Raw genomic sequence first — 17,052 nt, 5'->3', positions numbered from 1 at the left:
GGTTGTTTGGTTGCTGAAGTAGTGTTTAATCCAATGTGTGATGTGATTACTGAAAAAGATGGGAACTTGAGAAAAATCACGGCTTGAATTGCTTGTTCTGTACTTGATTTGATGTTTTGTAACTGTAAAGTGTTCGGATTTTGGCGTTTGTTTCGGTTTTTGAGGAAAATGGTGCAGAAGAACCCTAAAGATTCTGTCTTTTTTTGGGCTTGAGTTCATGGTTTGCTAATGGGATTGTTTAGTTTTCAATTGTTGAGAAGTTGATATCAATTCTGTGTTTGGTAGATAGAAATCTAGGTACATAATTGGAAAAGATTTGAAGTTTGTACTTGTTGTTGATTCTTGAATTTTTACAGGAGGCTATAACTCGGATAGATTCGTTTGAAGTGAGTTATGGCTACACTCAGTGATATAGGAATGGCAGCAGCAATCAATATTCTGACTGCATTTGCTTTCTTTGTGGCGTTTGCCATACTCCGGCTTCAACCTGTGAACGATAGGGTCTACTTTCCGAAATGGTATCTCAAAGGACTGAGGGCCAGTCCGTTGGGCGGGGCTTTTGTAAGTAAGTTTGTGAATTTGGACTACAGGTCATATATGAGGTTTCTGAATTGGATGCCCGCGGCGTTGCAAATGCCGGAACCTGAGCTGGTTGACCATGCGGGGTTGGACTCGGCTGTTTACCTGAGGATTTACTTGACAGGGTAGGTGTGTCTTTCATGTACATTGTCAAATCAAATCATCTCTCCCTACTCTTATTCTTGTATTGAATTTATTTTCATTGCCTATTGACTGGTTTGTTTTGTATTGAATTCATTTTTTCATTGCCTATTGGCTGATTACGGTTTTGGGGTTTTTTCTGTCTATGAGTTATTGATGTTTTCTTCTCTGACTGATTGTTTTCTGGTCATTAAAATGCAGGCTAAAGATTTTTGTACCTATCACATTGCTGGCCTTTTCAGTCATGGTCCCTGTCAATTGGACCAATACCACCCTAAAGAAGTCAAATTTAGTTTACAGCAACCTAGATCAGCTTTCTATTTCAAATGTTCCTCTTGGATCTAATAGGTTTGCAACACACTGTATACTGAGCTCCAATTTTTTTTTTCTTTTTCTGTCCATGGTGGTATGTGCATGGTGTGCACACTATTTCAGATCATACAGTATTGTTAACCCTAGGGGACTCCTAGCTATAGATTTACTTAATATTTCCTTGTTTCTCAACTAACAATAATCTGCATTTTACGCTTTATGCAATGACATGCAAAGAATGCACCACTATTTTAAATTCAGTTGTGCCTTCTTTGTATTATGAATTTGGAATTGGTTATAAAACAATCTCTGCCAAGCGAATCAGAATGATAATTGGTCCTGTTTTACATTCACTATTATTTGATTAGTGGTATTTGATTGTCAAGCATACTAGTTTAAGGAGATTCACCTTCTTATGATTATATACCATTTGATGCAGATTTTGGACTCATTTAGTAATGGCCTATGCCTTTACATTCTGGACATGCTATGTTTTGAGAAAGGAGTATGAGATCATTGCAACAATGAGATTGCATTTTCTTGCATCAGAACAACGGCGCCCTGATCAGTTCACAGTAAGATTCACTCGGCACATTATGTTTTAGCTGATGTGAAGAGTAAGGTCCCATTGATGCACAGTAGTCAGACACTAGATCTACTTGGGTGGACTGGGGTTAAAGTTGTTGACCCAAAATGAATTCTTTTCGTGTAAGATTTATTAGAACAGGGCAAAAATCATATTAGTCTACTTGAACTTTGATTATTTGTGATTATGAGGAGATTTGGTAATATCATAAGAAGATGTACATGCTTCCTTTATGTTGTCTGCTTCTCAAACAAGAAATAATGTGGCATTTCATTTAGTAAGCCTTCTTTTATGGCACACACGTCTTTCTTTCACTTCTTAATCAATAACTTAGATTCGACTTTGCTCCTTCTTTTTTTTTTTACTATTACTAACTCTTGTGAAATAATATTATGAATTTGCTATAGGTACTGGTTAGAAATGTGCCACCAGATCCTGATGAAACAGTCAGTCAGCTTGTGGAACATTTTTTTCTTGTCAACCACCCAGACCACTATCTCACTCATCAGGTTTAACCCTTTTGCTTTTACTAAGACAACTGTGTGTATTTTGTTAAAATTTGATAATTTCAACAACCTGTTCTTGTTCCATGTTTTGATTTCCTTTAGTTTCGTACTGAAAGTATTTGCTTGCAGGTTGTTTACAATGCAAATAAACTTTCTAATTTAGTCAGTGAGAAGAAGAAAGTTCAGAATTGGCTCGACTACTATCAACTAAAATTTTCAAGAAATCCATCCAATAGACCATTAACAAAGGTATCATATTTCTGATGAAATAATATTCATCTAATTGTTCTTTCTCCTCTATCCTTTTCATTTTCTTCTCTTTTCTCATTTTTGTTCCCAATGTCTTGTGAGCAGACTGGATTTCTTGGTCTTTTGGGTAAGAGGTTGGATGCAATTAATCATTATACATCTGAGGTTGAAAGACTATCACAAGAGGTACACATCAATCACTCACTATTGTGAAATATTTCATCTCACTTGCTCTAATTTAATAGTCTATCTGATACTAAAGAGTAAAGAATGGCAAATGATTTTGTAGACCACTATTCACTGAAAACATTTGATTACTTATACATTTTCTTCTTTCGGTTTACTATCAACAGATATCCTCAGAGAGAGATAAGATTACAAATAACCCTAAATCTATTATGCCATCAGCATTTGTGTCCTTCAAAACTCGATGGGGTGCTGCTGTTTGCGCACAAACTCAACAAACCAGAAATCCGACTTTATGGTTGACTGAGTGGGCTCCAGAACCTCGTGATGTTTATTGGGATAACCTGGCAATTCCATATGTTTCACTGGCAATTAGGAGGCTTATAATTGCTGTTGCTTTCTTCTTCCTCACCTTCTTTTTCATGATACCCATTGCATTTGTTCAGTCCCTTGCGAACATTGAGGGTATTGAGAGAGCAGCCCCCTTCCTAAAGGCCATTGTTGAAGTGTGAGTATTTTCTTTGTTAATATCTTCATTTGCAATTTCTCCTTTACTGTACGCTTGGACATATATTTTTACTGTACTAACAGTATCCCATTTCTCACGCAGGAAATTCATAAAGTCATTTATCCAAGGCTTCCTCCCCGGAATTGCTTTGAAGCTTTTTCTGATATTTCTTCCTTCTATATTGATGATGATGTCCAAATTTGAAGGATTTACTAGCATATCAGCCCTGGAGAGGCGATCTGCAACTAGATATTACATTTTCCAATTCATTAACGTATTTCTTGGGAGCATAATCACTGGAACTGCGTTTCAACAATTGGATAAGTTCATCCACCAGTCTGCTAATGAGTATGTCCTTACATTTACCCCCTTATACATTTCACCTTACATCTCTTTAACAGCTTAACTTTTAAAGTCATTTCCTGTATTTTGATTGAGTGTTGCCTCACTACACCTTATGTGCATTGTATTGATTTAATTGGTTATTTGTGCAGTATCCCGATTACAATTGGAGTTTCAATTCCAATGAAGGCGACCTTCTTTATAACTTATATAATGGTTGATGGGTGGGCTGGAGTTGCTGGGGAGATTCTAAGATTGAAGCCATTGATCATGTATCACTTAAAGAATACCTTCTTGGTAAAGACTGAAAAGGATAGGGAAGAGGCCATGGATCCAGGAACCCTTGGGTTTAACACTGGTGAACCACAAATACAACTCTATTTCCTACTTGGCCTTGTTTATGCTGTGGTGTCCCCAATCCTACTGCCTTTCATAATAGTATTCTTTGCCCTGGCATATGTTGTTTATCGTCACCAGGTAAATCTCGATAACTCCTACACATGGTTTTTTGTTTTTTTGTTTTTGGGTTAATGATATGCATTCACTTGACTGAGTATGTGTATCCATTCTAGATTATAAATGTCTACAATCAAGAGTATGAGAGTGCTGCAGCATTCTGGCCAGATGTCCATGGGCGGATCATAACAGCACTTGTTGTCTCGCAATTGCTACTGATGGGATTATTAAGTACAAAAGAAGCTGCTCAGTCCACTCCATTGCTCATCACACTCCCGGTGCTAACCATATCGTTCCATCGATTTTGCAAAGGCCGTTATGAACCTGCTTTCAAAAAAAATCCATTACAGGTTTGACTATTGCTTCACATTGTCCCTTGCATTGGTTGTTGGATTGAACAAAATGGTCCAAAGTTGAAACTTCTGATGCTTAGACATGTCCATGAATACTTTGTATTGTTCTTTATATCTTTGGTGAATTTCAGGAAGCAATGAGGAAAGACACATTAGAACATGTGAGAGAGCCTAATCTGAACTTAAAAGGCTTCCTTCAAAGTGCATACGTCCACCCAGTTTTCAAGGGTGCAGATGACAGTGACAGTGATGGAGCCGCCGAAGAATTGGAGGTGGAGCCTGCTGTTGTCCGAACAAAACGCCAGTCTCGAAGGAACACACCCGTGCCCAGCAAGTATAGTGGTTCAGTACGGTCGTCCGAAGCCGAAGATGTTCTCATGATACAGCCTTAGAGTGCATGTAAATCTTTGTTGGCTGTACATTTGGGGCTCAGGGAGACGATTCAGAAGTGTAGATGATGGTACAGGGGTTTAGGATTATGGCAAAACAAAAATGTAGGGCTTTTGGTGTTTGGATTTGATATCAATGTCCATGCGGTGGACTTTTTAGAAGTTTTTGTAGGAACTTCAATTTATAGTTACAAAGGGTAATGTTCTTTTGCTGCAATTATTGTGTTTATCTGAGTAATGCTTTTCTACACATTATCACATACATAGCTTGGAAATCATTAGAGGGTAACCAAAGAAAACCAATGAAATGGTTAAACGATATTCGATTTTCGTGACATTTTTTTAGTACTACTTCATGATGTCTGAAGTGATAAAAATACGAGCTTTTACTTGTATGGACATTGAAACAAATCATTAGTTTCTCGAATTCATGTGTAGAATCTCTTGGTATCTACAGTTCTGGAAATAACTTTGCCTCCTATTCCAAACTTCCTTATTCTTGCTTCTTCATCAATCCACCATTTCATTTTATTTATTTATTTATTTGGAAGGAAAAAACAAAAAAACAAAAAAAAGCTGGTAAAGGGACGGTGCATTTTTATTAACTAGATAGTAGCCCGCGCTTTGCTGCGGGTTTACATACGATTGTTATCTTTGTTATCAATTTTATGTAATTGCTCTAACAAACACTAATCTCGTGTATCATATCACTGTTGTTTCATAAGTTCATGGCCCATTCCTATTTTTATTTCAGAATGTGTTCTCAATTGGTACAGAAACATTGTGTTACATTCTACAATTTGAACATATAATATACTGCAACTTCACTCATAAGTAAACTGTACTATCTTGGAAAATGATTGGAAACGCCTAACTTGAGCTCTTACAAAATGGTGGTTTTAGTAGATAATGGTTTACATATGTTTATTGGCAAGCTGAAAAAATTGGTGACAGGCAACCCAATTCTGTATCTGAAAAGAATCCAAGTAAACCAAATTGACAGATTCATTTTATTCAATTTACATTGATATTGTGTACATCACTTGGAGACTGAATCAAATTAAACTGATAGTCCACCAAAAACAAATCTCGAGTAGGATTTTTGCCCGCTCAGTTACCTCCTTGTTAATATGCTGTAGAAAGGATGATACATTTGCAAAAAGAAGACATGATGTAAGATCAGTTGACAATGAAGTGACAGAGCAATAAGATGGGATCTATCTGAGCACTTGTAGCATAAACAGAATCAGTAGACCAACAATGATTAACAGAAGGGAGCATAGAAAAAGTAATTATACATCTGATCATCAACTTAACTTGAGCTAAACCAATTGGATGTGATAGCAACCAGAAACCAAGAAATTCTGATAATACCAACAAAAGTGACTTGAAATGAGATAACAGATGTCTAGATTCAATCGATATACATGTTAAGGAATGAATAGGTTCTAGAGGTCAACCATATCTCATCTGTGAGAGTACAAAACAGCACCAAACCCATTAAGGGTTCTGTAGAGTTTCTAGCCTATGCATGTAAAATAATAAACTGCTATCAAACTGGGAAATCTTCGGTCTCAATTTTGAAGGAGAACATAATAATGCAATCTAAAATAACCTAAACACATGCTTTTGTACATTCAAAATGAAGACAGAAAAACAGCAAATTGGTTTAATCTCAACAAACATACATTTTGACACATAGTCTAATCTCATCAACTCAGTACTTTCCACTGACAACCATAAGCATTACGATCTACCAGAGAACCGAAAAAAGAAGAAGAAGAGATTAGCAACTAAACCTCTTTTCTTTCTTTGCTTCAAGTTTGTTCTTTTTTTGTTTCTTAAGCATGGCAAATCAAAAACAAAGTGATAAAAGAAACAAACAAACAAACTTGAAGCAGAATTTGAAACTAAAACCAAAATAATGTTGGTCAATTAGCAACATTGATGGACCTTGACACAGGAGACTGAAATCTCGAGTTAATCATTGTTGGTCAATTAGCAAAGACAGTTGTAACGTGCAAGGATACAGCTACCTCAAATCTCAGAAAAACCTTTCCAACTCAATAATACAATACATATGGTTCTGCAAGTTACACATTGTTTCTTTTTCTTCTTCTTTTCCTTTTTTTTTTTTTGCTTAGTTTTACTACTACTGACTCAATTTTCATAAATAAATTAGAATCACACAATGTAAAAACTACAACCACAATCAAGACTTCACAAACAATTTCAATATAATAAATATATTCGAAAACAATTTCTATGCTTATTCAAATTTCTTCCAAGTTTATAATAACACACAAATTTGAAACCTCTGATCAGACCCATAATTTTAACAACAATTAGAAGGAAAAAAAAATTAAAGTAAGGATTGGCTTGGGCTCCAGGCCGGCAATTGTAGTACGACGCGAATGTACTTGCTGGTGGCTAAGATGCGCCGGCTGATCTCCGAGTCCATCTGCAGATTCAACTCCTCATCTAAGTCTCCTATAAGCCCGCCGGAGCCCCAGCCGAAATCTATGGCAGAGGAGGAAGCCGTAGAATGGGTAGAATAAGAAGGCGGAGAAGAAGAAAGCGATGAAGAAGGAGAAAAATGTTTTCAGTTGATTACAAAATTAATTCAGAAAATCATATAAAGCAACACCCCTGCTGTGCCTCTATCCTTATTTCTCTGATCTGAGATGACAAAATCAAAAACGATTTCAGAGAAGAGGAAGCTTACCAGATTCGCAATCGCCGAATATTTGGTAGGTATCCCTCTAAGTGACGACCCTCTCTCTGAAGCTTACCTCGAGTCTAAATCTCACAAAGATCTGAAATTGCTTTTTAGTGTAATTGGAATCCAGAAAGAGAGAAGGAAGAAGGAAGCGATCTTCGTTTTCGATTTTGTCGATAGGGAACGACTCAACCGTTCGTTTTTTACTCTCAACCGACAAAAAATGGGGCTCCACTGACAAAAACATAGAGGCCCAAAACCCTTAGAACTGAGAGTGGCGTCACTTTTTTTTACTGTATATAAACAGTGAAAATAAACAGTAATCAATAACTAGATATATAGTAAATGAATTAAACGAATTACACAAAAACAAAATCTCTTCTCTGATTGGTGGGCTGGAATCAACTGTGGGCCCAGTCCTCCGACCCCGCCCTGTTAGACTTTTAGACTGAAGAAGAGAATCCCTCCCTTTCACTCTCTCTCTCTCGTTTCCTTAGTGATGACGGCTGCGGATGCGACGTCGGGCGCCGCCACGACGTCGTCTTCGCCGTCAACGGTAGCGATCCCGGCCAACCTCGCTCTCGTCTCCGCTTTCCTCGCCTGCGCCGTCGCTCAGTTCCTCAAGCTCTTCACTTCCTGGTCTGTATACCACTCTCTGCTCCTTCTCATCTTTTTGAAAGATTTAGGTCAAATTTGATCAAATTAGGAAAATTTAGGTCAAATTTGGTGTGAATTTGAGCGTGCGGTGGTTGCTCTCGCAGGTATAAAGATGGGAGATGGGATTCGAAACGAATGCTGGATTCCGGCGGAATGCCGTCGTCGCATTCGGCTTTGGTGACGGCGCTGACTGTGGCCGTTGGGCTGGACCAGGGCACCGGGGGAGCGGCTTTTGCTCTTGCCCTGGTCTTAGCGTTGATTGTATGTAAATAATTCTCTCCTTTTTGTTTTATTCATTTTTGAATGTTAGTGAGAAAATTTGCAATGTATTTATGTAATTTGAGCGTTTTTGCAGGTAATGTATGATGCCACAGGAGTGAGACTTCATGCCGGTCGCCAAGCCGAAGTAATTTCTTCCCTCTTTGTGGTTGAATGTTCTAACACATGGTGTATTGAAATGTTTGATTAGAGGATAGTGTTGTTTGGATGGTTAATTGTGTTGATGATTGTTGCAGTTGCTGAACCAAATTTTGTGTGAGCTTCCTCCGGAGCATCCTTTATCCACTGTTAGACCCTTGCGTGATTCGCTTGGACATACTCCAGTACAGGTTAGTTGCTCTACTCTTGCTGCACATCACCTGAGCTGAGTGAATTACTATAGCTGATAAGTTGTGGAAACTAATGACAACTTCCGCCTGATAGTAATCTTAGAACGTTTTGGTCGTTGTGGTTTAGAACAAGTAGTATCTCATATGTGCATCTTGGCCTTTATTAGCAACAAAGTTATGCATATACTGATTGAATGGGGCAATGAATCTTCTAAAAGTATATATATGCTTGTGTTACTCAGGTCCTGCCCCTAATGAGTAAATCATTTGAACATGTTCATCAAGTAACTACATTTTATTGCCAAGATGTTGTTCATTGCCAATGAAACTTCCATTTTTACCAGCATAGGTAGGGCATGCTTATTTTGCTGTATCAGAAAAGGATATTACTGGAACATGTTGGTTCCTAGAGAAGATGGCTGGAATCTTAATTGACCTATATCTGGCTTGAACTAATATTGTCATCCATGTGAAGTAATCAGAAGGTCTAGCTTCAAGGATATCAGCAGTTAAATAGACAGGAAATGTAGTTAAATGATAACTGTTACTATAGCTGTGTCAGGAACACCTCAGTAATATAATTTCTAATAGTAATCTTTTGATATGGTCTCAGGTTGTTGCTGGTGCTATTTTGGGATGCGTAGTAGCATTTCTAATGAGGGCTGCATAGGGGAATCCTTAAAAGATATTTTAGGACGTACTGATTCTTTGAGCTCCACTCTTATAGGCTATTAACTTGTTGTAGCTTTAAATGGACACAGAATGAATGTAAGATGTAAGATGTATAATGTATTCCTCATTTATCAAAAGCCTGTAAATCTGTTTAGGGGCATTCTCCCAGATGTTGGAATCATTTTAAGAATTGAATTTTTCTTCTGTAAGGTTTGATTTGAATTTTGTACTGTGTTGTGTGTACAGAAAACTCCTTTACCAAATAAAAGACATAGTTGTGAAGAATCTCTAATACAAAGGAACCTGATATTACTTTACATTTTCATTGTTTAAGATATTCCAGATGTTAATGCTCTTTTATTTAACCAATTAATGATAAAATAAATAGAAACAGAAGTGTGAAAGGAAAAGAATGAGCTTGGGCATAACTGGTTGTTAAATCAGAGGAGTTTTAACATGAAACAGAATTAGCGAAACAGAAAACGTTTCTGTTCTAATAAACTCTCCACTCTTCATGAGTTCATAACCACCCTCAAAGCTTATAAACGTTTCCTTCAGTTCTCTCTCCCTCTCTATTCACACTTATGATACACAAGAAACATATTCATGATACCCAACAAACAGACACATTCATAAAGATTGCATGAGGAAACAAAACAAAAACAGCCATGACAAAGAGAAGGCCTTCATCACTGATGCGCCGACTTTCAAGGTTGAAGTCAAGACTCATCATCATCCTCTGTGTCTTGCTATGTGTACTGGCTTTCCTTAGATTAGTACTCCGTTCTGAGTCCAACCTCCAGTCCTCATTTCCCTCCACTCCAAGAAGGTCCCGTGGTTTTATTGATGCTCAATTTGTTGGCCCTCCAAAGGTTGCGTTTCTCTTCCTGGTTCGTCAATATCTCCCTCTTGATTTTCTCTGGGGCACCTTCTTCAAGGTTTGTTTCCTAGCAGGACTGTTTGTTCAAAATTGAATAAATACGGTTCTTATATGTTTTGTTGTGAGCTTTGCAGAATGGTGATGCAGCAAAATTCTCCATTTACATTCATTCAGAGCCTGGTTTTGTGCTTGATGAAACCACCACAAGGTCTGCATTCTTCTTTGGTCGACAGTTAAACAACAGCATTCAGGTGCTCTTCTAGCTTCTTTGCACAGTTCAACTGCTTCAGTTTCCCCATACATTACTTGGTTGCAAGATATGTGTCAATGTGTGTTCATCGAAGATTGATTGTTTATTTTATGTTGCAGGTAGTATGGGGAGAATCAAGTATGATAGAAGCAGAGCAGTTGCTATTTGAAGAAGCTCTTTATGATCCAGCCAATCAAAGATTTGTCCTTCTCTCAGATAGGTAGATCTTTCCCTCCTTTGAGTTATCCTCTCCAACTGTATATGCTAAGCATGTGTCAACGTAGTTCGTGGCTTTTATTTCTTGATCAATTCTTTTACTAGCTCCTGAGTCCTTGCTTAACATTAGCATTTGTGTTCATTCAGTGTTTAATTAGTCTGAGTCTAGTTGAATCTTCTGACCGCTTATGTGCAGCTGTGTACCTCTCCACAACTTTAGTTACATTTACAACTACATAATGTCTTCCCCCAATAGCTTCGTTGACAGGTAGTGGAATCTATGCCTAACTTGAAATTTTTGAGGAACATCTATATTTGAGCTTTGTGTTTCCTGCACATTTGAAAGAAAATGAAGCTGAATGTTTTGTAGTCTTGTGTTATAGCTTTATTGATGTTAAAGGACGTCGTTACGATCCAAAGATGTCACCTACTATACCTAAGGAGAGATGGCGAAAAGGATCCCAGGTTTTATCCCTTCCTACTTAGTATTTGTTAAATACTTAAATTGAAATGAAACCATCAAGACACTGATTCCTTCTACAATGTGGTAATTTCATGTTCGTCACAGTGGATAACATTGGTTAGAAAACATGCTGAAATTGTTGTGGATGATGATACTGTATTCCCACTGTTCAGGAAATTCTGCAAGGTAACAAGTAATCGAACAAAATAAAAGTTTGATGACTGTTAACCGTTATAAAACTTATAATTTACAATGAAGCAAAAATTGTTATTTGATGAAGTTTCATTTAGTGAAGTTAGAATCTGTCGTGACTTATAATTTACAGTATCATACACTGTTGTTTAAATTTCCAGCGCTGGCCACCTACACCCCTGAGTTTCAGAAGGCGACTACTTGTAAGTGAATACAGTCTTTTACATTTTTGGTCATCTAAGGTTGTATTAACATACATGTTATCTTTTATGTCAACAGGCAATCAATTGGACTTCGAAGCTTCCGTTGTCTATATTTCAGAAGCATCGCAACTGTATCCCGGATGAACATTATGTGCAGACACTACTTGCAGTAAGCACAATGCTTTCTTTGCTTTCGTTCTTGGATCAACATATCATCAAACATAGCCATATGAACATTGTTTTCTATAATCGATCATTAATATTGTGCTTCTTCTAAAGATGTTATGAATTTTGATTGTCGTGGATGTTGGGATCACATTTCTGTTTATCATTTGCAAATACTTGTTCAGAATTTTCATTTTCGGGTTTTCATTCAATTTCTTCGTCTGTCTTGTGACAAGATAAGTGGACTTGACAACGAACTTGAACAGCGAGGAGTAACCTATACATTATGGAATCAGTCAACCATAAAAGGGAAAAAAAAATCTTGGCACCCCTTAACATTTGATTATGCAGATGCAGCTCCTCAAAAATTAAAAGAAATAAAGGTTTGTATTTCTACTACATTTAGTCCTGTTATACAACATTGAACATACCCAACAATGCATCGAATAAAAACAATCCTTGCTTGTTCTTCATTTTCTGAAACTACCTTGCTCTTTAATCTCACAGGAAATCAACCACGTCTACAATGAGTATACACAACACAATGAGTTCTGCCATACCAATTCAAAAGTCACTCCCTGTTTCTTGTTTGCGCGAAAGTTCACAGTTGGAGCTGCAATGCGCGTCTTGAGATAAGGTTTGGTTGGTACTTATGATGTGACAGCAATACCACGAAATATCTAGCCTCTGAAATGAGTGAAATCGAACCGGACAGGAATCGATGGAACAACTCCTAGGGCAGAAGCAACAACCATTACAAAGTGAAACATCAACAGTTGCACAACAGTTGAACAGAGAAATAGAAAATGCATGTATGCCTAAGATTTGCTGGCTAATTAGAGGATGCCAAATAAGTGAAATATCTACTCAAATTTGAATTCAATGGCTCATGTGGCAAGTTTTAATTATTATATAATGAAGGATAAAGTGTAGAGACAAAGATAATAAAAGAATTATCATATTATTTATTGAAATGAGTCCTTTATATAAGGAATTACAAAGTACCAATATGGTAACGATAATGAATATATAGTTCTAATCTAACTACATATCTTGTTGGCATAAGACCAAGACACACATATGAAATATCCTAGAACACTCCTCCTTATGCCGCGTACCGGTATGCCTGCTGTGGTGCTGATATGAACTTGCTTTCAAAAAAAATCCATTACAGGTTTGACTATTGCTTCACATTGTCCCTTGCATTGGTTGTTGGATTGAACAAAATGGTCCAAAGTTGAAACTTCTGATGCTTAGACATGTCCATGAATACTTTGTATTGTTCTTTAAATCTTTTTGTGTGGTGAATTTCAGGAAGCAATGAGGAAAGACGCATTAGAACGTATGAGAGAGCCTAATCTGAACTTGAAAGGCTTCCTTCAAAGTGCATACGTCCACCCAGTTTTCAAGGGTGCAGATGACAGTGACAGTGATGGAGCCGCCGAAGAATTGGAGGTGGAGCCTGCTGTTGTCCCAACAAAACGCCAGTCTCAAAGGAACACACCCGTGCCCAGCAAGTATAGTGGTTCAGTATGGTCGTCCGAAGCCGAAGATGTTCTCATGATCCAGCCTTAGAGTGCATGTAAATCTTTGTTGGCTGTACATTTGGGGCTCAGGGAGACAGTTCAGAAGTGTAGATGATGGTACAGGGGTTTAGGATTATGGCAAAACAAAAATGTAGGGCTTTTGGTGTTTGGATTTGGTATCAATGTCCATGCGGTAGACTTTGTAGGAACTTCAATTTATAGTTACAAAGGGTAATGTTCTTTTGCTGCAAGTAATGCTTTTCTACACATTATCACATACATAGCTTGGAAATCATTAGAGGGTAACCAAAGAAAACCAATGAAATGGTTAAACGATATTCGATTTTGGTGACATTTTTTTAGTACTACTTCATGTCTGAAGTGAAAAATATGATTTTTTACTTGTATGGACATTGAAACAAATCATTAGTTAATTCATGTGTAGAATCTCTTGGTATCTACAGTTCTGGAAATAACTTTGCCTCCTATTCCAAACTTCCTTATTCTTGCTTCTTCATCAATTCACCATTTCATTTTATTTATTTATTTTTTGGAAGGAAAAAAAAAAAAACTGGTAAAGGGACGGTGCATTTTTATTAATGAATTAAACGAAGTACACAAAAAAATATCTCTTCTCTGATTGGTGGGCTGGAATCAACTGTGGGCCCAGTCCTCCGACCCCGCCCTTTTAGACTTTGACTGAAGAAGAGAAGCTCTTCCCTTCACTCTCTCTCTCATTTCCTTAGTGATGACGGCTGCAGATGAGACGTCCGGCGCCGCCACGACGTCATCTTCGCCGTCAACGGTAGCGATCCCGGCCAACCTCGCTCTCGTCTCCGCTTTCCTCGCCTGCGCCGTCGCTCAGTTCCTCAAGCTCTTCACTTCCTGGTCTGTATGCCACTCTCTGCTCCATCTCATCTTTTTGAAAGATTTAGGTCAAATTAGGAAAATTCAGGTCAAATTTGGTGTGAATTTGAGCGTGTGGTGGTTGCTCTCGCAGGTATAATTATAGGAGATGGGATTCGAAACGAATGCTGGATTCCGGCGGAATGCCGTCGTCGCATTCGGCTTTGGTGACGGCGCTGACGGTGGCCGTTGGGCTGGACCAGCCTGGACTAGCTTAGAGCAACTCCAACTCCAACCGTTTCTCCTTTGATATTCTCTATTTTAGAGAAAGATTTACTTAAGAGATGCTCGTAGAAGCAAACAGCCGGCCAAACCCAGCTAGGAGTTCATCCCAAAAATAAGTATACAAGTAACAAAGCTACTCATCAATATTTTCAGAAATCAAAAGCGCAGAAAGGTCCATAACACTTTTTTTTTTTTGGATAAAGAAAGGTCCATAACACAGATGCTCGAGTTTTGTCATTTTTGCATGGACGGTTCACGGCACTTGTAGACATGCACCACGTTTTGGTGGATATTCTAGCTAGGATACTATATAAAGAGGTGGTTTTAGTGAATCTTGATTCTGATAGCAGCAAATAAAGACAGAAAATTGAGCGCATGAAGAGTTAAGGAGTTAGACCACGTACAAGTCACGACTCTGGGTTTTAAAGTCTGTAAACGATGGGTCGATTCATAGCCACAGGGCCACTGCAGCTGCATCCTTCTTTTCTTGGATTTCATTAATTTGGCGACTTTCATTGATATTGGTCAATCAATTAGTCCCGCGGTGCATTTCATCTACTGCTACTGCTGCATGGCATGCCATGGCCATGGTCGCTATAAAAAGGGAAGCACAACACATAGTTTGCATATCCAACCCATTCCATTCCATTCCAGCGTCTCTGCTAGAAACCATCTTACAAGCTAACCTGTAACAATGGATTCCATGACACTTCCTCAAGAGCTTCCCACCATCAATTTCTCCCTCCAAGACTTGAAGCCTGGCTCAAGCTCCTGGACTTCCACCTGCAAACAAGTCCGCAATGCACTCGAAGAATACGGTTGCTTTGTGGCATTGTACCCACAAGTCTCCCAAGAGCTCATGGACAATATCTTCGGCCAATCCAGGGATCTGTTCGAGGTTCCCCTCGAGAACAAGGTCAAGAACACCAGCGAGGAGCCTTACCGTGGCTATATCGGACCAAACCCCCTCTTGCCGCTCTATGAAGGCATTGCCATCGACAACGTCACATCCCCACAAGAAACTCAGAAGTTCAGGGACCTCATGTGGCCTAATGGAAAGACCCAATTCTGGTACGTACCTAGCTACATGAGTTTTATTAATTTTCATATGCATGTATGTTGGTTTACTTAATTGATGACCCATCCGTCGTTCATATATGTTGCTTAATTTTCTTGCAGTGAAATCACAGATCTGTTTGCCAAGTTGCTCGGGGAGTTGGAGAACACTGTGGAAAAGATGATGTTCGAAAGCTACGGGATACCTCTGGAGCAATATGAAACGTTGGCGAGTTCCAACAGTCATCTTCTTCGTTTTCTCAAGTACAAGATACCAGAAGAGAGAGACGCGGCCCTTAGGTTTCCGAGCCACACAGACAAGAACTTCACCACCATTATCGTTCAGCATGATGTCGGTGGCCTCGAGGTTCAGACTAAGGATGGTTATTGGATCAGTGTCGAGTCTGCACCTTCTCAGTTCCTCTTCATGGCCTGTGATGGACTTCAGGTACTTAATTATGTTACTTGCATATATTTAAACTATTTCTTATGTTTTGATTAAGATTTGAAAACTAATTTGAATAGTCGATCATCATTTGATCATAATAATCTAAGCGATTTGATGATGATAATAGGTATGGAGCAATGACAGAGTGAAAGCTCCCCACCATCGTGTGAAGCACTGCGGGGACAAGACTCGATATTCACTGGGAATGTTTACGTTCAATAATGGAGTATTTGAAGTACCCAAAGAGCTAGTAGACGACAGCCACCCACTCCTCTATAACCAGTTCGACAGCCTTGGCTTCGTAAGGTTTTACACCACACCAGAGGCCAAGAAGGCAGAGTCACCCATCAAAGCCTACTGCGGTGTTAAAAACTAGCATATTCGATCTCCACGGGAATATCTACATACATAAATCTCATAGAATAAATATAGATAAGTTAATTTGATTGGCTCGATCAGCTAGCTAGGATTTATTATCCATGATTTGCTTCGTATTTTACTGCTTCGCTTTACGTACTGTTCATTGGCTATGTACGTATATCATCATCATCTATTAATATATAGCTATTAAGAAATAAATTATGTGACGTACTTCAGAAGTTCAGAGTTATGAGTCTTTGGCCTAATTTAGTTTCAGACGAGAACTACTGCATGCGCATGCTACTAAAATAAAACCAGTACGCGTGATGACACTTGATGTAAAATCTCATTTTTGCGTCAGTTTTCAATACATCCTTAACATTAATTCATAAGAAGGATTAATTGACTCTAAATAGAAATAAAGCTTCACCCTAACAGAAGGCAACACCTTTCCATCAAAAATAATGGAAGGCAGCACCTCCAAGCTTCTGCCGTCAACCAAGGGCGACTCACCGACATCTCCTCCTTGTCTACTATCATCGTTATGTCGATCGAAGACGTCACCAAATCCTAAATTTGCCGCGTCGATAAATTTGGCAAAGAGCGATACTATTGATCTTTTAACTGTCTAGGACAAGAACTTTTACAACGCTGACTTGTCTAAAGAAATTTTGTATACCACAATATGAAACAAATGTCACACATCTCGTGTGGGTAATAGAGGTGTTGTAATCCCATAGAATCTCATATATGTAGCAATAATTTTCTCTCATTCTTCACTAATACCCTCATTTGCCACACTTACGGAAAAATACAACACCTCTATTGCCCACACAAGATGTGTGACCTTTGCTTCATATTGTGGTAGTGTGGTAGATAAATCGAGTTTCTCTATGGTG

General features: G+C 38.4%; 3 protein-coding genes and 1 pseudogene across 3 annotated transcripts; all 4 read left to right on the top strand.

Annotated features, from left to right (window-relative positions):
- The first annotated feature begins 393 nt into the window (after positions 1-393).
- On the top strand, positions 394-4,610 carry LOC101304624 (uncharacterized protein RSN1-like). Its single transcript, XM_004289133.1, has 11 exons — positions 394-704; positions 922-1,068; positions 1,472-1,607; positions 2,026-2,127; positions 2,254-2,373; positions 2,479-2,559; positions 2,727-3,067; positions 3,170-3,415; positions 3,562-3,886; positions 3,982-4,215; positions 4,350-4,610. Exons 1-11 carry the CDS (start codon positions 394-396, stop codon positions 4,608-4,610), a joined length of 2,304 nt encoding a protein of 767 aa, XP_004289181.1.
- A 3,194-nt stretch (positions 4,611-7,804) lies between these two features.
- Positions 7,805-9,558, top strand: LOC101298932 (uncharacterized membrane protein YuiD-like). The gene is made up of 5 exons (XM_004287919.1): positions 7,805-7,965; positions 8,088-8,244; positions 8,339-8,389; positions 8,499-8,591; positions 9,205-9,558. Exons 1-5 carry the CDS (start codon positions 7,826-7,828, stop codon positions 9,259-9,261), a joined length of 498 nt encoding a protein of 165 aa, XP_004287967.1. The 5' UTR covers positions 7,805-7,825; the 3' UTR covers positions 9,262-9,558.
- A 373-nt stretch (positions 9,559-9,931) lies between these two features.
- LOC101304332 lies at positions 9,932-13,207 on the top strand (annotated as a pseudogene).
- Positions 13,208-15,045: 1,838 nt separating this feature from the next.
- Positions 15,046-16,319, top strand: LOC101298644 (gibberellin 3-beta-dioxygenase 4-like). Its single transcript, XM_004287918.1, has 3 exons — positions 15,046-15,360; positions 15,469-15,793; positions 15,921-16,319. The coding sequence occupies exons 1-3, from the start codon at positions 15,149-15,151 to the stop codon at positions 16,167-16,169; spliced, it is 786 nt and encodes a 261-aa protein (XP_004287966.1). The 5' UTR covers positions 15,046-15,148; the 3' UTR covers positions 16,170-16,319.
- The last annotated feature ends 733 nt before the right edge of the window (positions 16,320-17,052 follow it).

Source organism: Fragaria vesca, linkage group LG1, assembly GCF_000184155.1.
Source record: "Fragaria vesca subsp. vesca linkage group LG1, FraVesHawaii_1.0, whole genome shotgun sequence".
Taxonomy (NCBI): Eukaryota; Viridiplantae; Streptophyta; class Magnoliopsida; order Rosales; family Rosaceae; genus Fragaria; species Fragaria vesca.
Note: the sequence above shows the minus strand (reverse complement) of the source record. Positions and strands in the feature narration are given on the sequence as shown.

Coding starts and splice junctions, on each gene's coding strand:
- LOC101304624 (XM_004289133.1), top strand. CDS start 394: ATGGCTACACTCAGTGATATAGGAATGGCAGCAGCAATCAATATTCTG. Junction 1,608..2,025: donor GGCGCCCTGATCAGTTCACA/GTAAGATTCACT, acceptor AATTTGCTATAG/GTACTGGTTAGAAATGTGCC. Junction 3,887..3,981: donor ATGTTGTTTATCGTCACCAG/GTAAATCTCGAT, acceptor TATCCATTCTAG/ATTATAAATGTCTACAATCA.
- LOC101298932 (XM_004287919.1), top strand. CDS start 7,826: ATGACGGCTGCGGATGCGACGTCGGGCGCCGCCACGACGTCGTCTTCG. Junction 7,966..8,087: donor CTCAAGCTCTTCACTTCCTG/GTCTGTATACCA, acceptor TTGCTCTCGCAG/GTATAAAGATGGGAGATGGG. Junction 8,390..8,498: donor ATGCCGGTCGCCAAGCCGAA/GTAATTTCTTCC, acceptor TGATTGTTGCAG/TTGCTGAACCAAATTTTGTG.
- LOC101298644 (XM_004287918.1), top strand. CDS start 15,149: ATGGACAATATCTTCGGCCAATCCAGGGATCTGTTCGAGGTTCCCCTC. Junction 15,361..15,468: donor AATGGAAAGACCCAATTCTG/GTACGTACCTAG, acceptor ATTTTCTTGCAG/TGAAATCACAGATCTGTTTG. Junction 15,794..15,920: donor TGGCCTGTGATGGACTTCAG/GTACTTAATTAT, acceptor TGATGATAATAG/GTATGGAGCAATGACAGAGT.